This window comes from Oryctolagus cuniculus, chromosome 1, assembly GCF_051225735.1.
Source record: "Oryctolagus cuniculus isolate XC-2025 breed Fujian yellow rabbit chromosome 1, ASM5122573v1, whole genome shotgun sequence".
Classification (NCBI taxonomy): domain Eukaryota; kingdom Metazoa; phylum Chordata; class Mammalia; order Lagomorpha; family Leporidae; genus Oryctolagus; species Oryctolagus cuniculus.
In genome coordinates this window covers 238065671-238090643 of record NC_142867.1, presented here as the reverse complement: position 1 = coordinate 238090643, position 24973 = coordinate 238065671, and the positions used below count along the sequence as shown (strand labels likewise).

Here is a 24973-nt window from a genome sequence, read left to right as displayed (position 1 = left end):
AAATGTTCAAACAAAACAGAAATGGCCGGCTTGCCGTTGGCATAACTGAAGGAGTTGTGAGCTTCTTCCAGCACAGAGCAAATACAGAACAGACCTGCACTGTCTTCTACAGCCCTGGTTAGGGGCACCTCCAGCCCATGGCAAAGAAACTGCATTTGTCTGATGAGCAGAGATCAAAACTGGCTTATTCCAGCAGGGGTCAGAGGGGACCTCAGCCTCAGGGCTCCCAGGAAAGGACTGGACCACCGGGAGGAGTCTCTGCTCAGAGTTCTCCCTCCTGTCCTAGCGCAGAGACCTCAACAGCAGCACACTGGCTCCTCCTCGGCTAGGCCCGCCCAGTTGTCAGTCACAACCACTTGTGAAATGGAGGCTGCACCAGGCAGCAGTGACATGATCCAGAACTACCTCCACGGCTGGCTGGCACCACAGAGCCTCCCTTGAAGGGTATCTGAAGCCCTCAAATTATCAAGTGATTTAAGATAATTCGAGTTTTCTCAAAAGGAAACCATCTGGCTGCATGCTTATTGTTTTCACTCCAAAAACCACAAAGCATCCCTCAGAGCAACCACTCCTCTCAGGGAGTCTGGGGATTAACTTTGTTTAAACACACACACACACACATATCCAGACAAAGGATCTGGCAACAAGACTAAACACTAAAGAAAGAGCTTACCAGCCAAGGCATAGGAAGTAACCTCAAAAGGAGTTCAGCCCCACAGCCAAGAGCAGTGTCCTGACAGTGAGGAACAAGCCAGGTCTTCACCCGCCAGCCCAGGAGGCCTTCCAAGAGGAAAACCCCACACTGCACCCTCATAAAGCAGGGTCCAGACCAACGCCCTCCAACTCCAGCTTCTCCAAACACCTCCACTCAATGCATTCTCGGACAGTTGTGCCGGCCCTCAAATCAGAACTAAGCTGCAGCTCTTCATACAAAACATAAAATATCTGAAAATTTTTCTAATGGAGGCAATGTTTTTTAAACAGTGTACTCAGGTTTATGCAAACTGAAAAATAAACATAAAAACATTATTCTTCCATTTTTCTTTAAAAATGCTATACTATGGGGCCAACACTGTGTCGCATCCCATATGGGCACCAGTTCCTGTCCCAGCTGCTCCACTTCAATGCAGCTCTCTGTTAGTGCCTGGGAAAGCAGTAGAAGATGGTCCAAGAGTTTGGGCCCCTGCATCCACATGGGAGACCTAAAAGAAGCTGCTAACTCCTGGCTTTGGATCAGTCCGGCTCCAGGCATTGCAGCCATTTGGGGAGTGAACCCGGAGATGGAAGATCTCGCTCCCTTCTCTGTAACTCTGCTCTTCAAATAAATCTTTAAAAAAAAAAAAAAAAAAGATGAAAAGCAGAAAAAGACAACTAGAAGAAGGAACAAAGTGAGAGTCACTGTGCTGTTAGCACAGGAGTATCTGATGGAAAGGTACACAGGAATTGTAAGTTCTCAACTTTTTTGAAAGTCTGAAATTACTTCAAATTCGGAAGTTAATAGAATAATAAATAAAGTCAAGAACATCTAGCAACATGATTTTGCTCCACTATTCCCCTGAAGCCCACACCAGTACAAGCAGATGAGAAATCTGCACCCTAAAGATTGGAAAGGAAAAAATAAAAATTATTATTTGCATACGCTATGGTCTACAAAGTACAAGAACTAACAGAGATGACCTTAGAGAGGGATTAGACACCCAGCAGCTGGCTGCACCAGCAGTGAATAATTACACACCACAATTAGAGAGAAGACATCAGTTACAATGGATCAAAGAAAACTTATCTCTGAAGAAAGCTGCAAAAGACCAAGAACCCTACTGTAAAAACTGCAGAATTTCATTAACTATTTTTAAGCAGAATCACAGAAGTATACTCTGTCCACAGATAAGTACTGTGCTCACAGAGAAGCTCACCAAAGGGGTCTACGGTGTCAGTGCAATTCCAAACACCCCAACAGGAACTCTCACAGAATCTGATGATTCTAGTATATACCAAAGAATAAACATCTATAAATATGTGGAATGCACCTGAGGTAAAGACGCCTAAAGGAGTGACCCCACCTCAGCTATGACTAAGAAGCAGAGCACACACAGCTGATCCAAGCCATGGACCCTAATTTCAGAGACTTGCACCTGAATTCGAGTGTGTCAAACTGATGGAGAAAGTGTTAGGCAGGAAATCAGAAATTGAGCCTATGTGTGTATGAGAAAGGCCTGAAGACCAGCACCTACTGCAGAAGCTCCAGAAGCCCTGCATCTAACACTTCAAAGTCCTGCCCAGACCCAAATAACCTCCCAGGTAGTCCCAGCCCTTCCCCCAAGGAAATCTCCCAGGAGAATTCTCTCCTCAAGACCAAATGGGTTACCTGACCTGTTATCTGGGAAGGAATTTGCAAATTTTCACCTAACAAACCCTTCCTCTATGGCCGGCACAGTGGCTCACTAGGCTAATCCTCCGCCTTGCGGCGCCGGCACACCAGGTTCTAGTCCCGGTCGGGGCGCCGGATTCTGTCCTGGCTACCCCTCTTCCAGGCCAGCTCTCTGCTGTGGCCCGGGAGTGCAGGATGGCCCAAGTACTTGGGCCCTGCACCCCATGGGAGACCAGGATAAGTACCTGGCTCCTGCCATCGGCTCAGTGCGCTGGCCGCGGCGGCCATTGGAGGGTGAACCAACGGCAAAGGAAGACCTTTCTCTCTGTCTCTCTCTCTCACTGTCCACTCTGCCTGTCAAAAAAAAAAAAAAAAACACAACCTAGGGAGTCCAAAGGGACTGTGGACTCAGTCCTCTGCTCTCTGCTGAGCCACCTGCCTGGCCTACCCAGATGTATTCTCTCCACTCAACCATGTAACCTCTCTGCCCCTTCCGTTCTGACGGATGCCCTGTCCCCAATAAAGCCTTATTGTTAGGTAGGAAGTCAGTTATGAGCTTATGTGTGTGCAACATAAAGGCCTAAAGAGAAGACCTCTATGTCCAGCATATGCATCTGCATCTCAAAGTCATCCTGATGGTGTTTCAGGGGCAGCCCGGTATTCACATCCTGCCCTGCCCTGCCCCCTTCCACCTGATAACCTGCCAGGTGGGGGGGTCCCCACCCCTTCAGCCTGACAAATCTTCCACAGTCTCCTAGGTGCAGCCCAGCATCTGCATCTCAAACACCCTGCTCCCTTCCTCCGGTCTGATAACCTTTGCATCCATAAAGTCCTTTGTTCCAGACCTTCAAGAGAAAACTCAGATAGAAGTTTTTCTATTTACATCCAAAAAGCCCTTTGTTCCAAGAGGAGCAGAGGTGGGGAAGCAAGACCCCTCTCCTTAAAAACCCCCAGCCTCAACCGGGCAGCAAGCTCAGCCCTCTGCCTCTCTCTGCTGAGCGGCCGCCAGGCCTGGTCAGGTGTAACCTCTCCACCCAACCTTGTAACCTCGCTCCTCCCCGCCCACCCCTCAGTCTCTCAGGTCCTGTCTGGAGAGGTGCCCATCGATCCTTACGGATGTCCCTTCCCTAATAAACCTTGCTATTTTACCTCCCACTACTCTCTGTCTCATGCCTGAATTCTTTCTTGTGCGAAGACAAGAACCCTGCAATTTCTCCGGTAACACTTATCACTCCGCTCTTGGTCTCACACCCAAATTCTTGCTTGAAGACAGGAACCCCATGGCTTCCACACCCTTCTCTCCAGTAACAAAACTAGGAAAAATGATTATGCACATTAAGTAAGATGAAACTAAACCTCTACTTCACACTAAAAAAAAAAAACACACACACACATAAGAAAAGTCACCTCCAGGAAAATAAGGAATTAAACATCAAAAAGCAGGTGCCAGCATTGTGGTACAACAGGTTAAGATGATGCCTAAGGGAGCCGGCACTGCGGTGTAATGGGTAAAGCTGCAGCCTGCAGTGCTAATGTTAGGTAGAAAGTTAGATATGAGCTTATGTGTGTGTGACAGGCCTAAAGAAAAGACGCCTATGTCCAGCATCTGCTGCATCTCAGTCATGCTGATGGTTAGGGTTAGGGTTAAGTTTCAGGGGCAGCCCTGTATTTGCATCCTGCCCTGCCCCCTTCCACCTGATAACTTGCCAGGTGGCGGGGTCCCCGCCCCTTCTGCCTGACAAAACTTCCACAGTCTCCCAGATGCAGCCCAGTCTCTGCCTCTCAGACACCCTGCTCTGATCCCCATTCTCCAGGGGGCCCTGCTCACCCTTCCTCTGAACTCAGGATGGCGCCAGCGAGGCTTCCTCCTGTCTGATACCTTCAAGGGAAAACTCAGATAGGAGCTTCTTAATATTTACATCCATAAAATCCTTTGTTTCAGGAGGAGATGTGTGAAGACAGAGACCCATCTCCTTAACCGCCCCTCCCCCCGCCCCACCTCAACGGGACTGCTTGCTCAGCCCTTGGCCTCTCTGCTGAGTCGCCCACCTGCCTGGCCAGGTGTAATCTCTCAAACTTGTAACCTCCCTCCTTCCCCCCCAGTCAGAGCAACTGCACTCTCTCTCTCAAGTCCTGACTGGAGAGGTGCCCTCCGTTCTTACGGATGTCCCTACCCTAATAAACTTTGCTACTTTCCACTACTCTGTCTCATGCCTGAATTCTTTCTTGCGCAAAGAACCCTGCATTTCTCCGGTAACACTGGTATCCCCTGTGGGCACCAGTTTGAGTCCCAGATACTCCACTTCTGATCCAGCTCTCCGCTATAGCCTGTGAAAGCAGGAGAGGATGGCCCTAGTGCTTGGGCCCCTGTAAGTATATGGGAGACCTGGAGGAAGCTCCTGGCTTTGGATCTGTGCAGCTCTGGCCTTTGTGATCATCTGGGGAGTGAACCAGTGGATGGAAGACCTCCCTCTCCACCTCTCTCTCTCCACCTCTCTAACTCTGCCTTTCAAATAAATCAAAATTTTTTTTTTTTTTTGAAAAAAAAAAAAAAGCTGTTGCCTAGGGATGCCATTCAAGTCCCAACTGTAGGCCGGCACCGCGGCTCAATAGGCTAATCCTCCGCCTAGCGGTGCCGGCACACTGAATTCTGTCCCGGTTGCTCCTCTTCCAGGCCAGCTCTCTGCTATGGCCCGGGAGTGCAGTGGAGGATGGCCCAAGTGCTTGGCCCTGCACCCCATGACCGCGGCAGCTATTGGAGGGTGAACCAACGGCAAAGGAAGACCTTTCTCTCTGTCTCTCACTGTCCACTCTGCCTGTTAAAAAAAAAAAAGTCCCAACTGCTCCATTTCCAATCCAGCTTCCTGCTAATGCTCCTGGGAAGGCAGCAGAAAGTGGCCCAAGTACTTGAGTCCCTGCCACTCACATGGGAAATAATGTTAGGAAAATGGTGCGGTCTTATCTATGGCACAATCTACACACTGACACCATCCTAGGCTCTAGGCCCTGCCGCCATTGCTGGAAGCCAGGTCGCCACAAGGCCCAACCACCAGTGTCAAGCTCCACCCCCATCCTGCTTCCCTGCCCGACCTCCAGCAGTTTTAAAAGGACCTGTTCCTGGCCGGCGCCGCGGCTCACTAGGCTAATCCTCCGCCTAGCGGCGCCGGCACACCGGGTTCTAGTCCCGGTCGGGGCGCCGGATTCTGTCCCGGTTGCCCCTCTTCCAGGCCAGCCCTCTGCTGTGGCCCGGGAGTGCAGTGGAGGATGGCCCAGGTGCTTGGGTCCTGCACCCCATGGGAGACCAGGAAAAGCACCTGGCTCCTGGCTCCTGCCATCGGATCAGCGCGGTGCGCCGGCCGCAGCGCGCTGGCCGCGGCGGCCATTGGAGGGTGAACCAACGGCAAAGGAAGACCTTTCTCTCTGTCTCTATCTCTCTCTCTCACTGTCCACTCTGCCTGTCAAAAAAAAAAAAAAAAAAAAAAAAAAAAAAAAAAGGACCTGTTCCTGAACACGTGGCTCTCTCCTGCTCCCTCTCTTCTCTCCTCCCTAGCTCCTCTCCTCTGTCTTGCTCCCTCTCCTTCTTTTTCTTTCCTCGCCCCTTCCCTCCAGTCTACTGGGTTTTCCCCCAATAAACCCTTTCCCTTACTTGATGTTTGATGTGTTTTGTGACAATCTTACAAATAGGTTTGGCAGGAAATCAGACATTAGAGCGGCCTGAAGAGAACAAAGCATCTGAGAAGCCCAATACTTTACACTTCCTAGTCCCGCCCAGACCCTGCTAACTTTTAGAGGTGGTCTCGGCCCTCCCCCCAAGAAAACTCCCCAGGAGCATCTCTCCACAACACCACAGGGGTCACCTGGCCTAAAAACATGGAACAATAAAACCTTTACATCCTTCCTCCAAGGCAGGCACCCTGGGGGAGGCTCCTCTGCCCCCTGCATTGAGCTGTGAACCCTGGGGAGGAATTTTTCCTAATTCAAATTCAACAAATCCTTTGTCCTGGAGAGGGAGGAAGGGAAGGAGACTTGGCAGGAAGCACAGGACCCCTGGCCCTTACAAGCCCCAGGCTGAATACAGACTGCAGGCTCAGCACTCAGCTCTGCCACGCTGCCCACCTGCCCGGCCAGATGTATTCTCTCGATTTAACCAAAAACCTCACTTTCCCTAGTCTGAGTGACCGGGCACTCTCAGGTTCTGTCTGAAGAGGTGCCCATCTGTTCTGACAGATGCCCCATCCCAGTAAGCCTTGCTACCTTGCTTACCACTGCTCTCTTACATCTGAATTCTTTCCTGAAAGATTTCGAAAATGTTACCAGAGAATTTGCAGGGCTCTTGTCTTCCCGCTAGAAAGAATTCAGGCATGAGACAGAGAGTAGTGGGAGGTAAAATAGCAAGGTTTATTAGGGAAGGGACATCCGTAAGGACGGATGGACACCTCTCCAGACAGAGCCTGAGAGGGTGCCCAATCGCTCGGACTGGGGTTGGGGGGGGGGGGGTGAGGTTACATGGTTGGGTGGAGAGATTACACCTGGCAGGACCAGGAGGGCAACTCAGCAGAGAGAGGCAGAGGGCTGAGCACGCAGTCCGGTTGAGGCTGGGGTTTTTAGGGAGATGGGTCTTGCTTCCCCACCTCTGCTCCTCTTGGAACAAAGGGCTTTTTGGATGTAAACAGAAAAACTTCTGAGTTTTCCCCCTGAAGGTATCAGACAGGAGGAAGCCTCGCTGGTGCCATCCTAAGTTCAGAGGAAGGGTGAGCAAGACCCCCTGGAGAATGGGGATCCCGAGCAGGGTGTTTGAGATGCAGATACTGGGCTGCACCTGGGAGACTGTGGAAGATTTGTCAGGCTGAAGGGGCGGGGACCTCCACCTGGCAAGTTATCAGGTGGAAGGGGGCAGGGCAGGATGTGAATACCGGGCTGCCCCTGAAACACCATCAGGATGACTGAGATGCAGATGCTGGACATAGACGGCTTCTCTTTAGGCCTTTATGTCACACACACATAAGCTCATAACTGACTTCCTACCTAACAAAACTACCACCGATCTCGGCTAACAGACCCAGATGGATTTCCAGGCTCCTGACTTCAGATTAGACCAGCCCCAGCCACTGCAGTTATTTGGGGAGTGAACCATCAGAGGATATCGCGCACACTCTCTGCCTTTCCAATTAATATTCTAGAAAAACTGCCAAAAACAAAACTTAAGGTAAGAGTTTAATATAAATGTCTCTTAGCCTGAAATTATAGTTTCTTAAAATACAAAAAAGACTAACAGTAAAACTGGGAAAATATGTCCACAACACCCAAACAACAAAGAATTAGTGGGGTTTGTTTTGCCTTTTGTGTGTGTGTGTGTGTGTGTGTGTGTGTGGCACTGGATCTTTATCACGTTGGCATTCAGTTACCAGGCGGGGACAAAAGCCATCAAAGGACCTGATTTACAATCCTTTATCCTTTCTGACTTGCACAAGATAAAACAAAAAGCCATCCAGAAGGGTGGGATAGTGAGCTCAGTAAGAGGCAATCACCACTCCAGAATGGAGAATGGGCATTGAGAACAAAGAGGCAGGGGCAATCAGCGGGGCACTGAGCTTGCCCATCTCCCCTGTAGGTCCAGCCAACACCTAACTCCAGATTTCTGCTAACATAAACTGTGGAAGCAGTGGTAGTGACTCTGGGTCCCTGCCACCCATGTGGGAAACTGAATCATATTCCTGGCTCCCAAAACCTGGCCCTGAGCCAGCCACTGCAGGCATTTAGGGAGTGAACCAGCAGATGGAGTTCTCCCTGTCTATCTGGTTGGCTCTCTCTGACTTTGTTTCTCTACCTTTCAAATAAACAGATTTTTAAAAATATTTTAAGAATATACAAGGTCAGCGCTGTGGCGTAGCAGGTAAAACCACTGCCTGCAATGCTGGCATCCCATACGGGTGCCGATTAGAGTACCAACTGCTCCACTTCCGATCCTTAGGCTATGCCCTAAGTCCTCTGGCTCCTGCACCCTCGTGGGAGACCAGAAGAAGCTCCTGGCTCCTGGCTTCGGATTGGTGCAGCTCCAGCAGTTGTGGCCAATTGGGGAGTGAATCAGCAGACAGAAGACCTCTCTCTCTCTGCCTCTCTGTGTAACTCTGAGTTTCAAATAAATAAATCTTTAAAAAAGGGGAATACTGAGCACAAGATCCAGAATGATTGAATTTTATAACCAGATATGGGTACTTATGTGAATGTACTTAATATATCAATAAGGCTATGTGGGTCATAAAATTACGAACAATTTTTTGTAAGCAAACACTACTTTAACAACTGTGCTTTTTGTCCATCCATAAAAACTGACAATTTCAGAGTATACGTAATGAAAACGAAGGGACAAAGAAGCATAGGTGCAGCTACCTTGGAGCCAATGACCAGTGAAAGCAATTCTGACTCTCAAAAAGAACCTTCTGGACAGAAAGAGCAGCCACAATACAAGCCTGGCACACTGAAGAAGCAGAAGGCCAGTCCAGCTGGCACCGACAAGCAAGGGGAGAGAGACGGGACTCACCAGGGCCACGGCAGGCTGTGTCTGCATTTTCTGCTAACCCCAGTGATCCTGAGGATGAGTGGGCAGCAAGGCAGGTGATCTGCAGAGGTGTGCCCTCTGCAAGCCAAGAGGAGTGGCAAATTCCTGCCTCTTGCTCTGCAGGGGAAGGGAGGAGGGGTCCCAGTCAAGTGTCATCAGACAGGACCACTCCCACCAAGAATCAGTGCAGAGACTGAAATGCTCTGCTCTGAACCTCCCCTGATGTTCTCAGATTCCCCCGGACCTGCTAAGTATCTGCACCTACAGGGTTACTGACCACTTCAAGTTCACTCTCTCCTCAGAGCTGCCCCTCCCAGGGGCACCCTATCTCAGTGAATCATCACTACCAGAAAAGTCACACCCACTGTATCCGTGAAAACTCAGAATCCAGTCAGCTCTCAACTTCCCACGTGCAACTTCCGAGCAAATCCTGACGGTCCATCTTTAAGTCTGATCCTGGCTTTAAATCAGCACCTGGCTCCTGGCTTCGGATCAGCGCAGCACGCTGGCCGCAACAGCCACTGCAGGGTGAACCAACAGAAAAAGAAAGACCTTTCTCTGTCTCTCTCTCTCTCTCACTGTCCACTCTGCCTTTCAAAAAGAATAGAAAAGAAAGAAAGAAAGAGAAAGAGAGAAAGGAAGAGAGAGAGAGAGAGAGAGAGAGAGAGAGAGAGAGAGAGAGAGAGAAAGAGAGAGAAAGAGAGAGAAAGAGAGAGAGAAAGAGAGAAAGAGAGAGAGAGAGAAAGAGAGAGAAAGAGAGAGAAAGAGAGAGAAAGAGAGAGAAAGAGAGAGAAAGAGAGAGAAAGAGAGAGAAAGAGAGAGAAAGAGAGAGAAAGAGAGAGAAAGAGGAAGGAAGGAAGGAAGGAAGGAAGGAAGGAAGGAAGGAAGGAAGGAAGGAAGGAAGGAAGCCGCAGCTCACAAGGCTAATCCTCCGCCTTGTGGTGCCGGCACACCGGGTTCTAGTCCCGGTCGGGGCGCCGGATTCTGTCCCAGTTGCCCCTCTTCCAGGCCAGCTCTCTGCTGTGGCCAGGGAGTGCAGTGGAGGAGGGCCCAAGTACTTGGGCCCTGCACCCCATGGAAGACCAGGATAAGTACCTGGCTCCTGCCATTGGATTAGTGCGGTTCACCGGCCGCGACATGCCGGCCAGCCACGGCGGCCATTGGAGGGTGAACCAACAGCAAAGGAAGACCTTTCTCTCTGTCTCTCTCTTTCACTGTCCACTCTGCCTGTCAAAAAAAAAAAAAAAAAAAAAAAAAAAAAGACAATATTAAAGGGAAGAGTCAAAATGAACACCAACACTCTGAATCAAAAATTCTCATTTCCTTCCAGTTTCTCTTCACATGTATATGATTGTGAGCTGCACAATTTTTCCCTTAACTATCCCATTTTCATATTCTTAACAATCATCACATTAACCACACGGTAAATTGCAAGTTATGAACCATAAAGTACTGAAACATTTCTATAATCAATAATGTGTGATCTTTCGATCCATTTCTTTTGAAAGCAACGGCATCACCTTGCAAATGATAACTGCTGGGAATCCATCCATGAGACAGCACTGAGTGAGCACCTAACATACACAAAGCATCTTCATTTCTCCTGCACAGGACTGTTGGGCCATGGGTGACAGTCTGTGGTCTCAGAGCGACAGGTCAGTCTGACAGGGCTCCACAGCCGTACTAGCAAACAACTCCTTCCTGCTGCTGCACTTCCCTCACACACAGGCCCGACGCCTGCCTCTGCTGCTCCCCCCCATTGGCCGGGATGAGTCATAAGCACCAGGAGCTGACAGTGCTGAGCCTCACTCACTCCGCTGTTCAGCCACACACAGGTGTCCAGAGCACGACCTTCCAGGCTGTACTCAAGACTTCAGGCCTCTGCTCATTCTTCAATCTGCCTGTCCCCTTGAGACCCAGCTGTCTTCTAGGCAAAAACTAACAGACAGACCCTGAAACTCATATGGAACCTAAGAAACCTTAGAAATCAAAGCATTCTCAGAGAAGAACAAAGGGCTCCGATCTCTCCATTTCTTTATTTAAGAGGAAGAGTTACAGAGAAGAAATAGGGAAAGACAGAAAAAAAGGCCTTCCATCTGCTGGTTCACCCTCCATATGGCCAGGGCTAGGCCAGGCTGAAGCCAGGAGCCAGGAGCTTCTTCTGAGTCTCCCATAAAGGTGCAGGGGCCCAAGGGCTTGGGCCATCTCCTACTGCCTTCCCAGGCTATTGGCAAGGAACTGAATTGGAAGAGCAGCTGGGACAGGAATCGGTGCCCATATGGGATGCCAGCACCGCAGGTGTAGGCTTAGCCTACTACGCCACAGCACCAGCCCCAACTTCCCCATTTCAAAACTCACTACAAAAGCACAGCAATCAAGACAGTGTGGTGCTGGCCTAGGGACAGATACCTAACCAACACAACAGAATAAGGCCTGGAAATAAGCCATACTCACGTGTTTATGATCGACTGATTTTCAGCCATGACCATCCAATGGTGAAAGGATAATGCCAGAGGACTGGGCAGCCATGTGCCTAAGTATGAAGCTGGATCCCTGTCTCATACCATATACAAAAGTAACCCAAAATAGGTCAAAAATCTAAATAAAATGGCTGGCATTGTGGCATACCAGGTTAATCAGCCACCTGCAATGCTGGAATCCCATGTGATGCTGGCATTGCAGAAGGCAACTTTAACCCACTACGTCACAAGGCCAGCACCTATCTCTGACTTTTAAATGATTTTTTTAACAAATCTAAATTAAAGAACTAAAAACAAAGATTGATAAATCTAGCCGGCGCCGTGGCTCAATAGGCTAATCCTCCACCTTGCGGCACCGGCACACCGGGTTCTAGTCCCGGTTGGGGCGCCAGATTCTGTCCCGGTTGCCCCTCTTCCAGGCCAGCTCTCTGCTATGGCCAGGGAGTGCAGTAGAGGATGGCCCAGGTGCTTGGGCCCTGCACCCCATGGGAGACCAGGAAAAGCACCTGGATCCTGGCTCCTGCCATCGGATCAGCGCGGTGCGCCGGCTGCGGCGGCGGCCATTGGAGGGTGAACCAATGGCAAAGGAAGACCTTTCTCTCTCTGTCTCTCTCTCTCACTGTCCACTCTGCCTGTCAAAAATTTAAAAAAAAAAAAAAAAGATTGATAAATCTTCGTAACCTCGGATTTGGTAATTTTTCCTTAGGACAACAAAAATGTATGGGACAAGAGAAAAAAAAATCAATAAACTGAACTTCATCAAAACCAAAAAGGATTGTACTTCAAAAAACATTATTAAAGTGAAAATAAGGGGTGGTGTTATGGTGCAGCAGGTTGATCTGCTACGTGCAATCCCTGCATCCCATATGGAGTGCTGCTTTCCACTTCTAACCCGGCCTCCTGCAAATGCGCCTGGGAAGGCAGTGGAGAATGGCCAAGGTACTTGGACCCATGTCACTCATAAGGAGGACCAGGATGGAGTTCCTGATTCCTGGTTTCAGTCTGGCCCAGACCTGGCTGTTGCAGCCATTTGGGAAGTAAGCCAGCAGATGGAAGATCTCTTTGTCTTTTCTCTTTCTCTCTCTCCCCCATCCCAACCCCCTACTATGTCACTCTGCCCTTCAAATAAATAAACCTTTCAAAAACAGTGAAAACAATCCAGGAAATGGGGAAATATGTAAAAGTCATATATCTGATAAGAGACTTTTATCTACAACATATAAAATTACAACTGAATAATTAAGAATATCCAATTTAAAAATGGGCAAAGTATCTGAATATACTTTCCCAAAGAACATATATACAAATAACCAATAAGGTGATAAAAAAGTAGTCCGCATCATTAGCCATCAGCGAAACCCACAAGGGTGGCTGGAGTCACAGTGGATGTGTACTAAATGCAGTGGCAAGGCCGTCACACAGCCACTGTGGAGACAGGGTGGCTCCACACAGGTCCTCTCTCTCTGAGGTCATAACAGATTGACCTGCAATTCTAAGAAATAATGAGATTACCCAGAGATACTGTGTGCATTCTGCCCACTCTATCAGTCTCCTGAGGTTGGCTTAAGAAACACCACAAATTGGGTCAACAGAAATTTATTTTTGCCTTTTCACGGACCTAGAGGCCAAAAGTCAAAAATCAAGTTGTTGGCAGGGCCAACGCTCACTCTGCAGTCTAGAAAAGGGTGTTTCCTTGCCTGCCAGTTCCTGGAGGCTGCGCAGGCCACAGCATTCCTCGTTTTTGGACACCTTGCTCCAATGTCTGCCTACACTGTCACATGTCCCCCTTGCCTGTGTTTCTGTGAGTCTGTGTCCTATCCTCCTCATACAAGGGCAGCGGTCATTGGATCTAGGGTTCACCCTAAATCTAGGATGGTTTCAACTCAAGATCCTTATTGAACTGCATCTGCAAAGTTACCGTGTACAAATAAGGTCACAACCTGGGGCTTTGGGTGAACCCGAATTTGGGAGGAGACTATTCAACCCACTAGTGCCCAGTTTCCTCCACAATCAAGTTCAGTATTGCATTTGCCATGGAAACGGGCAGGGTAGTGCTTTAGTCTGCCTTCTGTTGCTATAGGGTGACCTATAAACACATTCACACAGCAGTTAAGAGGTCACTTGGGATGCCCACAAACCACATCAGAGTGCCCAGTTCCAGCCCTGGAACCTATGCCTCTTTTTTTTTTTTTTTTTTTTTTTTTGGCAGGCAGAGTGGACAGTGAGAGAGAGAGACAGAGAGAAAGGTCTTCCTGTTGCCGTTGGTTCACCCTACAATGGCCGGCGCATCGCGCTGATCCGAAGCCAGAAGCCAGGTGCTTCTCCTGGTCTCCCATGGGGTGCAGGGCCCAAGCACCTGGGTCATCCTCCACTGCACTCCCAGGCCACAGCAGAGAGCTGGCCTGGAAGAGGGGCAACCGGGACAGAATCCGGCGCCCTGACCGGACTAGAACCCGAAGTGCCGGCGCCGCAAGGCGGAGGATTAGCCTATTGAGCCACGGCGCCGGACGGAACCTATGCTTTCAATTCAGCTTCCTGTTAATGCAACCATGGGAAGCAGCAGGGGATGGCTCAAGGAGTTGGGTCCCTGCCACCCACAAGGAGACTGGACTCAGTTCCAGAATCCTGGCTTTGGCCTGGCCCAGCCCTGGCCATTGTAGCCATTTGGAAACTGAACCAGAAGACGGAAAATCTCTCTTCTCTGACTCTCCCTTTCTCTCTCAGTAATTCTGCCTTTCAAATAAATAAATCTTTAAGAAAAAAAAATTAAAAAGCAGCAGCTTTGCCTTTCCCACTGTTGGTGAGAATACCTCCAGGGGTCCCCACTAAGACAAGCTAAACATACAAATGGACAAATAACATGAATGAACAAGTAGGTAAGACAGATTAAAGGATGGACTGGGAACCTGGAAGAAAAGATAGATGAGGCCGGCACCAGCACCCCAGGTTCTAGTTCCAGTTGGGGCGCTGGATTCTGCCCTGGTTGCTCCTCTTCCAGTCTGGCCCACTGCTGTGGCCTGGCAGTACAGTGCAGGATGGCCCAGGTCCTTGGGCCCTGCACCCACATGGGAGATCAGGAGAAGCACCTGGCTCCTGGCTTCGGATCAGCGCGATGTGGCAGCCATTGGAGGGTGAACCAACAGCAAAGGAAGACCTTTCTCTCTGTCTCTGTCTCTCTCTCTCTCTCACTGTCCACTCTGCCTGTCAAAATAAATAAATAAATAAATTTTTAAAAAAAGAATGTGGTTAAGGAAAGGAAAAAGGAAAAAGGAAAAAGGAAAAAGGAAAGGGAAAGGGAAAGGGAAAGGGAAAGGAAAGGAAAGATAGATGAGATAGAAAAATAAGACAGGGCCAGCACTGCAGCTCACTTGGCTAATCCTCCGCCTGCGGCGCCGGCACAACAGGTTCTAGTCCCGGTTGGGGCACCAGATTCTATCCCGGTTGTTCCTCTTCCTGTCCAGCTCTCTGCTATGGCCAGGGTAGGCAGTGGAGGATGGCCCAGGTGCTTGGGCACCTGTACCTGCATGCAAGACCAGGAGGAAGCACCTGGCTCCTGGCTTTGAATCGGTGCAGCGCCTGCCGTAGCGGCCATTTGGGGGGTGAACCAACAGAAAAGGAAGACCTTTCTTTCTCTCTCTCTCTCTCTCTCTAACTCTGCCTGTCAAAAAAGAAAAAAGAAGCCGGCACCGCGGCTCACTAGGCTAATCCTCCGTCTAGCGGCGCCGGCACACTGGGTTCTAGTCCCGGTCGGGGCGCCGGATTCTGTCCCAGTTGCCCCTCTTCCAGGCCAGCCCTCTGCTGTGGCCAGGGAGTGCAGTGGAGGATGGCCCAGGTGCTTGGGCCCTGCACCCCATGGGAGACCAGGAGAAGCACCTGGCTCCTGGCTCCTGCCATCGGATCAGCGCGGTGCGCCGGCCGTGGTGCGCCGGCCGTGGTGCGCCGGCCGTGGTGCGCCGGCCGTGGTGCGCCGGCCGCGGCGGCCATTGGAGGGTGAACCAACGGCAAAAGGAAGACCTTTCTCTCTGTCTCTCTCTCTCACTGTCCACTCTGCCTGTCAAAAAAAAAAAAAAAAGAAAAACAAGACAGATGGATAGATTAAATAGCTGAATACATAGACTAGAGATAGACCAGAAAGATCAATGAATTGATCAATAAGACTGAATGGATAGACAGGGAGGGAGTTAGATAAGACAGATGGACAGATAGGATGGTGGACAAAAGACTGGATGAATGGAGAAGTAAGGGAGGGAGGAAGATAAGCAGAATAAGATGAAGTTCAGATGGACAAGGTAGGATGGATGGATGGATGGAGTGATAGAATGAAAAGAGCACAGATAGATAAGATAGACTGAAGAAACCTGGAAGCAGATTCTGTCCCAGTTGAGCTGTGAGATCAACTAGAACCTTCTAAGAGATTGCTCAGAGGGACCAGGGACCCACAGAAACCAAGAGGTTGTGTGCAGTTGGAAGCTGCTACCTTAAGGGGAACTTGTTACACAGCCATGGAGAACTAATGTACTGTCTTTACTAAGGTAAACTTCAGCAAGTTACAACTTCCCAGAAGAGTATTTCATATAAGTTTCCAGAATTTATTGCTAATTATTTTTGGATTTTGCTGCCCTGCAAACCAAGAAGCTCCTCAAAGAGTTGACATGAAGCCATGTCAGAAAGACACAGATTCAGGGCTGGCACTGTGGCGCAGTGGGTTAAGTTGCTGCCTGCAATGTTGGCATCCCAAATGGGCACCAGTTTGTGTCCCAGCTACTCCACTTCTGGTCCAGCTCCCTGCTCAAGGCCTGGGAAATGCAGTGGGAAATGGCCTGGGTATTTGGGTCCCTGCACCATATTGGGAGACCCAGATGAACTTCCTGGCTCCTGGCTTCAGCCTTGCTCATCCTTGGCCACTGCAGACATCTGCAGAGTGAACCAGTGGATGGAAGCTCTCTCAGTCTCTCCCTCTCTCGCTGTAGCTCTGACTTTCCAATAAATAAATAAATAAATAAATCTTTGAGCCAGCACTGTGGTGTAGCAGGTAAAGTTGCTGCCTGCAGTGCTGGCATCCCATATAGCCCCTGGTTCAAGTCCCGGTTGCTCCATTTCCGATCCAGCTCTCTGCTATGGCCTGAGAAAGCAGTAGAAGACCACACAAGTACTTGGGCCCCTGCACCTGTGTGGAAGACCCAGAAGAAGTTCCTGGCTCCTGATTGGCACAGCTCCAGCTGTTGTGGCCATTTGGGGAGTGAACCAGCAGATGGAAGACCTCTCTCTCTCTCTCTCTCTCTCTCTCTGCCTCTGCCTCTGCCTCTGCCTCTCTGTAAATAAATTTTTAAGAAGGAAGGAAGGGGAGGAGGGAGGGAGGTAGGGTGGGAGGGATGGAGGGAGGAATGGATGGATGGATGCATTCTTGCTTAAGAGGCTTTCACTGACCACAAAGCAATAATCTGATCACCAAAAACACATATGGTGAAATAAGTGTAACACATTTAATAAATACTAGCTAATTACTAATGCCCAATGCACAGGAAGATGGCCCAAGTGCTTGGGCCCCTGTACCCACATGGGAGACCCAGATGAAGTGCCTGGCTTCAGCCAGGCACAGCCCTGGATTCACTGGTCATCTGGAGAGTGAACCAGCGGATGGAAGCTCTCTCTCTCCCTCTCTCTGTAACATTTTCAAAATAAATAAATCTCTACTTAAAAAAAAATCCATCTCTCCCTCTCCGTCATGTCATTCTGACTTTCAAATAAATAAATCTAAAATAAAAACAAACAAAAAATGGTTTAACCTGAATATAATCATGAAGAAACAAATCGCACAGATTCAGACTGTGGGTCATTTTACATACCAAATGGTCTGAATTCTTCAAAATGTCTGTGTAATGAGATTAGAGGTGGAACATTTTAGATTAAAGGAGACAGGAGATCAAAGGGGTACGACAATCAAATGCTAAGCATTACTACCTGATTTTTTAAAGAAATAAAGGTTTTTAAAGACATTTGGGGAACAATTTCAATGATAAATTAAATAACAGTACTGTATCATTATAAAGTTTCTGAATGAATTCCTGGTGCTAGGTTTTGTAAGAATGGCCATGTTCTTAGGACACCCGGTAAAGGGTCACAGCATGTGCACAAGTATTTATAACAATGGCAATGACCACATTACATTCAACACAGAAGCAGAAGCAGGGTAAGGCAGGTGATGAATACAGGTGAAAGATACATTTTTTGAATTTGAAATTTTTCAAAATAAAAATTAGGGAACAAATATTTACAAACAGTCTCTACTCTTAATGAACAACTAAGTTTATATTCAAACCTTTAAGCGCCTTTCCTGTTGTTAAAGGAGCCAAGGAGGGGTAGGAGCTTAGCCTGGCAGTTAGGATGCTAGCTGGTGCACCCACAAGCCACACCGCAGTGCCTGGCTGGTGCACCCACGTGCCACACTGCAGTGCCTGGTTCCAGCTGGGCTCTGCTCCGGACTCTGCTTCCTAATGCCAGGTGACAGTGGTGATGACTCTGCATCCACATGGAAGACCCATATCAGGTTCCACATTCCTGGTTTCTGCATGGCCCAGCCCTGGCTGTTGTAGGCATTTGGGGAGTGAGCTAGCAGATGAAAGATTCTCTCTCTCTCTCACTGTGCCTTTCAAATAATATGAAAATAAATAAAAAATGTAGATAAAAGCAAACAATAAACAAAACCAGACCAAGCCCTATCTAAAACTATTGTAACAGCTTCTTCCTCTTCTAGGACAGTGCTTAGAGACGATCAGAATGGCCCAGCGTTTGACAACAATGCTGCTCCAACAAGACCACTGTCCTGAACCCCCGGTAACAGAACTGGTTACCTGTATACTAAGGGGGTCGGGAAGGCACCAAAATCCGCATGTGGTGTGTGCTCCAGCAGACTTCGAGGGGTTGATGCTGAGACCTGAAGTTGGACAGGCTGTCTACAGTGAAGACACATGGCAGCAGGGCCTATGGTGGCTCCACGTGTGCTCAATGTGTCCATGACAGGATCACGCGTGCTTTCCTTACAGATGAGCGGAAAATTGCTGTGAAAGTGCTGAAGGCACAGTCAGAAAGCTGAATAAGATGAACCTTTCCAGTAAGTTTTAAAACTGTTTTTAACAGACAGCTTAGAAATTTCTCAGAGAAAGTCCCATTTCCTGCCTTCGGGACACAGCCTGTAACCAACAAGCAGAAACATCCAAGGATTCTAGGATCCATGAGCCCAAACAGGTGTTGCAGGAACTGCCCAGGAACACAACCCTGCAGGATGGCCCTGCAGTCCTCACAACTCTCTGCCAATGTCCAGTTCCAGGGCTTGGTGAGCTGGCTTCCCAGCGTACAGCACACACCAAGAGTGACAGTGAGAGAAGATGGCATCCGCAGACGTTGTCTGAGGCAGCCTCTCCCAGGCAAGCAGACCTGAATGAAAAGGAGGCTTGTGGGCACAGAAGCAGGGCCATGGTCATTGGCAAATAGCTAGGAGGCTTCTTCACTCAGAACACAGGGAGGCAGGAGGAGGTTGGTGTTCTCAGAGCAGACAACTGCCAGATGCCACACAGGGCCTTGGAAGCCATAGGCCAGCTGTCACAAAATGGTAACACTGCAGAGGGACCACCACTCAGGAAGTGGGGAGGGCAGCCAAGAACCACAGCAAAAGCAAGGTGTGCCCTGATGAAGGTGAAGCCCACAGCACCTTCTGGGCACCGGCATTCTGCAGGCAGTGTCTGTCACTACGGGGCTGGGGCCGCAAGGCAGGCTGCACACTGGGTTCCTGAAGGAGCCTGCAGTCCTCCCTGCAGTCTTACAGGCCAGGGAGGTCAGGCTGGGGCCAACCTAGCACTGAGTCGAACAAGGAGTAAGGACAGCAGCTAGGCCCTGGACACTTCAATATTCAGAGGTCATCTTGCAAACAGGACAGAGAAGCACAGAGAACCCAGAACAGTGAGTGAGGTATTCTGAAAGCAAATGAAGAAAGTCGAACACAGCCTTTTTCTTGACTATTACATCAAAGGCTGGTGAGAGGACCCACGCAGTGGGCTTCACAAGCTCTGGGTCAACGTGACCTTAACAAGAAGTGTGTCTGAGCAGCAACTGAGCTGGCTCAGAGAGGCGAACAGCAAAGTAGACAAAATGAGTAAATGGGACTTAATTTACAGAAGCAAACACCCCATGCGCTCAAAGACAGGATGACAATGCTGAAGCTGAAAAACAGCTAAGACACCTGGTGTTCCCCAGTCTGCAGCAATGCTGGGACCAAAACCCAGACAACACAGGTGCCTCGCAAGACTGCAGACAAGAAACACAAGTGCTGCATGCATCTTCACGTTTCTCTAGCTCTGACCACATGTGAGTGTGCCTGTAAGCAAGCTCTGGGTAGGGCAGCCTGTGCCAAGCCTGTGTCTACCTGCTAACTTTCCCCGTCACCCACAAACAGCAGCACCCCTCAAGCCCTGTACTCACTCCTCCTCCTGCACAGTGACTTCCTCGTCCTCCCACCCAGGTCAAAGGATTCTCACCCTAGATGTTCTTCAGAACAGGGCAACACTGACCTAAGGAAAGACACTATGAGCCACAAATGTGCCTTCATGTTTTCTAGCACCCATATGAAAACAGTAAAAGTTGGTGTGACTAATTTGAATACATTTTATTCATTTAACACACTATATATCCAAAATATTATCATTTTAGCATGTAATCAATTTTTTAAAGTCTAAATATTTTACTAAATTTCTGAAATCCAGGGGCTGACGCTGTGGTGCAGTGGGTTAACCCCCTGGCCTGAAGCGCCAGCATCCCATATGGGCGCTGGTTCAAGAAGCAGCTGCTCCACTTCCCATCCAGCTCTCTGCTATGGCCGGGAAAGCAGTAGAAGATGGCCCAAGTCCTTGGGTCCCTGCACCCACGTGGGAGACCCGGAGGAAGCTCCTGGCTTTGGATTGGTGTAGCTCTGGCTGTTGTGGTCAACTGGGGAGTGAACCATCGGATGGAAGACCTCTCTCTCTCTCTCTCTCTCTTTGGGGAGTGAACCATCGGATGGAAGACCATTCTCTCTCTCTATCTCTCTCTCTCTCTCTCTCTCTCTCTGTGTAACTCTGACGTTCAAATAAATAAAATCTTTTTTTAAAAAAATTCTGAAATCCAGTGTGCATTTCACATTCACACCACAAGGCATGAAGGACTGCAGTCCCCTCTGTACTTGGGTAGGTCCGTGCACAGAAGCCAAGCTTTCTCCAAGATTCCATGTGGAATCTGAGCAAAGCAGACACCTGCAGCCGGGATGAGAACAAAGGAAGCTGCTGTTCACACCCCAGGAAGGGCATTTTGTGTTTGCTGCTTCCACTCTTCATTTCTCTTTTAATGGCAATTAACAACGCATACAATAGCTCTTCATTTTCCCATTCTTACCTAACCCCCAAGGCCAAAAGCTGGCACAGAGAAGGCATTAAACACTTGTCACAAAATGAGCAAGAATGAATAAATGAAATGGTTCCTGTCCACACTAAGAAGCCAGATAAATCAGAAAGAATTCACCCTGGGCCACTAAAAATTAAATAAATAAAACCACAAGCAAATTCTAGACCCTTCTCCTTTTGCACTGTCATACATTTATCAATCACCTAAAATGTGCCAGGCAATATTCACGATGTGGGAAACAAACAAAGCTAAAGCCTTACCTTCAAAGAGTTAAGTCTACCTACTGAGACAAGCAAAATAATACACCAGAAAAAGCAAACAAGGGGCCAGTGTTGTGGCGCTGCAGCCTTCAACTCCAGCATCACATATCAGAGTGCCAGTTCAAGTCCCATCTGCTCCACTACTGACCCAGTTCTCGCAGACATACAAGGGAAGGCAGCAGAAGACAGCCCCAGTACTTGGCCACCATTTGCTGCCATCCCAGGTGCATCAGCAAGAAACAAGATCAGAAGCCAAACAGCAGGGGATGAAGCCACCAGCATTCCATATCAGAGTACCAGTTGCTCCTATCTAGCTCCCTGTAATGTGCCTGAGAAAGCAGAAGAGTGCTTGGGTCCCAGATACCCACGTGGGAGACCTGGAAGAAGCTCTTGGTTATGGCCTGGCACAGTCCTGGCTGTTGCAGTCATCTGGGGAATGAACTAGCAGATGCAAGATCTCTCCCTCCCTCCCTCTGTAACTCTGGCTTTCAAATAAATAATCCCCTTTTTTTAAAAGATTTATTTCTTGGGGCCGGCATTGTGGCAAAGTGGGTAAAGCAGTCACCTGCAATGTGGCATCCCATAAAAGCACCAGTTGGAGTCCCAGCTGCTCTATTTCCAATCCAGTTCTCTGCTATGGCCTGGGAAAGTAGAAGATGGCCCAAGTGCTTGGGCCCCTGCACCCACGTGGGAGACCTGTAAGAGGCTCCTGGCTTCAGATCGGCACAACTCCAGCCACTGTGGCCAACTGGGGAGTGAACCATCGGATGGAAGACCTCTCTCTCTAACCATCGGATGGAAGACCTCTCTCTCTCTCTAACCATCGGATGGAAGACCTCTCTCTCTTTCGCTCTCTCTCCTTCTCTCTCTTATCTTTCAGATAAATAAATAAAATCTTTAAAGAATATTTATTTATTTATTTGACGGCAGAGTTAGAGAGAGGGAAGGAGGGAGGAGAGGGAGAGACAGAGAGAGAGGTCGTCCACCTACTGTTCCACTCCCCAAATGGCAGCAATAGTTGGAGCTGGGCCAATCTGAGGCCTGGAGCCAGAAGCCTCCCCTGGATCCCCCTGGCTATCCTCCATGGCCTTCCCAGGCCACCAGCAGGGAACACATCCAAAGAGGAGCAGCCAGGATAAGAACTGGCATCTACAAGGGATGCCGGCACCACAGGCGGAGGTCCAACCTACTACACCACATGGCCAGGATGCAAATAAATAATTCTTTAAGGAAAAAATGAGAAAGAGAGAGAAAGAGAAAGACCAACGAAGCGTAGCAGGTAAAGCCTCCGCCCACAACCTGGCATCTCATATAGGGGCAGTGGTTCATGTCCTGGCTCTCTATTTCTGACCCAGCTCCCTGCTAATGCACCTGGGAAAAAGCAGCGGAAGATGGTTCAAGTGTGTGGGCCCCTGTCACCCACATAGGAGACGCAGAGGAAGCTCCTGCTCCTGGCTTTGGCCTGGTCCAGATCTAGCTGTTGTGCCCATCTGGGGAGTGAACCTGAGGACAGATCTCTGTTTCTTCCTCTTCTCTCTAACTCTGCATTTCAAATAATAGGGTTTTTTAAAAATAATAAAAGGGAGGAAAAAAAGACAAAAATTATAACCTTTATCTCCCAATGTAATCGCCATCAAGTTCAAGATCTTTTTGAAAATGATATCAAGGTTGAATACATCCCTAAAGACTCAAAGTCCAGGGAATCCAATGCAGTCTTTTCTGGGTTATTGTCTGAAGAAAAATGTGTACTCTCTAAAGAATTCTTAACATTAGGAAATGAGGAGGAGGCAGGAGGAGCCACGTCAGCAATCTAAGGTGGGTGCCTGAGGACTTCAACATAAACTCAGAAAACGGGCACATGCAGGGGCCCTGGCTGGGGCAGAACTCTGAGGGAAGCTTTCCACAGGCCACGAGTGGCAGTTTTGGTTTGTGTTGTTCTTTGCTAAAGCTCTGGCTGAATTTCCTAACATCCCAATAAGCAGATGTTACCATTCTGTGGCCCTGCAGAAAGTCTGCAAGCAAAATGTCCTTTGCTCATGACTGGCCACTTCCACCTCCTACAGCCACAGATGTGACCCATGGGGAAAGCTGTGCTGCACCTTGGTAAACAACTCCTCCAGGGAGGGCTTCACGGCCTCACTCCCGCTGCTCGAAACGCCCACCAGCTGCTCTGCGCTCATCTGCATTTCACCTGGGCACAGCTGTCTGGACGCCCGCCATGCAGTGCACTCCACGTTGATTCTCCAGTCAGGAGGGGCCGGCTGAGCAACTGCCAGGTCTGTGGCAAGGGAATCGCCTGCACTGTCCACGGAAGCACGGAGGGGCTCTGTCCTCACAGATGGTGTGAACGGCCCACTGCTGTGCACTTCATCTTCGCACCGTCTCAATCCTTCCTCAAGCAAGCTGCTGGTAAACTGCTGACTTCTCTGGGGCACTGTCCCCACACACTGTCCCCAACAGTGACTGCCAGGCTTGCACTCCAGCTGCACCTAAATCTGACGCTTTTCCTGCTTCCGTTTTACAGTTCATGTGGCCCTGATAGGGGCTCTCTTCAGACCGAGCCTTATCCTTCCTAGTGCCCCACAGTACATCTTGTTCAGACATGTTACATCAAGGTAGCACGAGCTGATTTTGTTGCAAAAAATTTACTTTTAAATCCACTGGTAGTTATTTCAGAATACTCATTTTCCAGGGCTGGCACTGTGGCGCGGCAGGTTAACACCCTGGCCTGCAGTGCCGGCATTCCATATGGGCGCTTCTTCGAGACCCAGCTGCTCCACTTCCAATCCAGCTCTCTGCTATGACATGGGAAAGCAGTGGAGGATGGCCCAAGTCCTTGGGCCCCTGCACCCACGTGGGAGACCTGGAAGAAGCTCCTGGCTCTGGATCAGATCAGCTCCGGCTGTTGCGGCCAATTGGGGAGTGAACCATCGGATGGAAGACCTCTCTCTCTCTGCCTCTTTCTCTCTGCCTCTCTCTGTGTAACTCTTTCAAATAAATCAATAAATCTTTTTAAAAAATACACATTTTCCTTGAGTTTTTTGGTGTGTTTTTTTTTTTAAGTTGTATTTATTTATTTGAAAGGCAGAGTTACAGAGAAGCAGAGGCAGAGAGAGAAAGAGGTCTTCCATGTGCTGGTTCACTCCCCAAATGGCCACAACAGCCAGAGCGGTGTGGATCCAATTTGAAGGCAGGAGCTTCCTCTGAGTCTCCCACGTGGGTGCAGGGGTCCAAGCACTTGGACCATCCTACACTGCTTTCCCAGGAGCATCAGCAGGGAGTGGGTTTGGAAATGGAGCAGCTGGGACTCAAACCGGTGCCCAAATGGGATGCTGGCGCTGCAGGCCGGGGCTTTAACCCACTTTGCTACAGCACTGGCCACTCCTAGAGATTTTTGAAGACTCCACATACACTATGCAAAGGGAACAGAAGTCACCATACTGATATCATACAAAATAGACTTTAAAAAAAGAACTCAGAGACCAGCACTGTGGAGCAGTGGGTTGGGCCTCTGCCTGTGACAGCAGTATCCATTATGAGCACAGGTTCAAGTCCCAGCTGCTCCACTTCCGATCCAGCTCCCTGCTAATGGCTTGGGAAAACAGCGGAAAACGGCCCAAGTGCTTGGACCCCTTCACCCACGTGGGAGACCCAGAAGAAGCTCCTGGCTTCAGATCAGTCCAGCTTCAGCCTTTGTGGCCATTTGGGGAGGAGAACAGCAGGTGGAGAACCTCTCTCTCTCTCCCCCTCTGTCTAACTCTGCTTCTCAAATAAACAAATCTTTTTAAAAAAACAAAAGAAAAAAATTAGTGGTATTTCTATTATTAAAAAAACTCACAAGAATAACAAGAACCCAGGGCAGGCACTGTGGCACAGG

General features: G+C 49.1%; 1 protein-coding gene across 15 annotated transcripts in view; it reads right to left on the bottom strand.

Annotated features, from left to right (window-relative positions):
- Positions 1–24973, bottom strand: part of EHMT1 (euchromatic histone lysine methyltransferase 1) — a 186711-nt gene that overhangs the window by 143297 nt on the left and 18441 nt on the right. The window contains exon 1 of one of the 15 annotated variants that reach the window (XM_089323199.1): positions 8910–9045. The exons of the other annotated variants lie outside the window; for them this stretch is intronic. Coding sequence (XP_089179325.1) covers positions 8910–8936 — 27 coding nt within the window. The 5' untranslated portion in view covers positions 8937–9045. Of the gene's footprint in view, positions 1–8909; positions 9046–24973 lie in introns of those variants that run through there. 15 annotated transcript variants of the gene reach the window in all.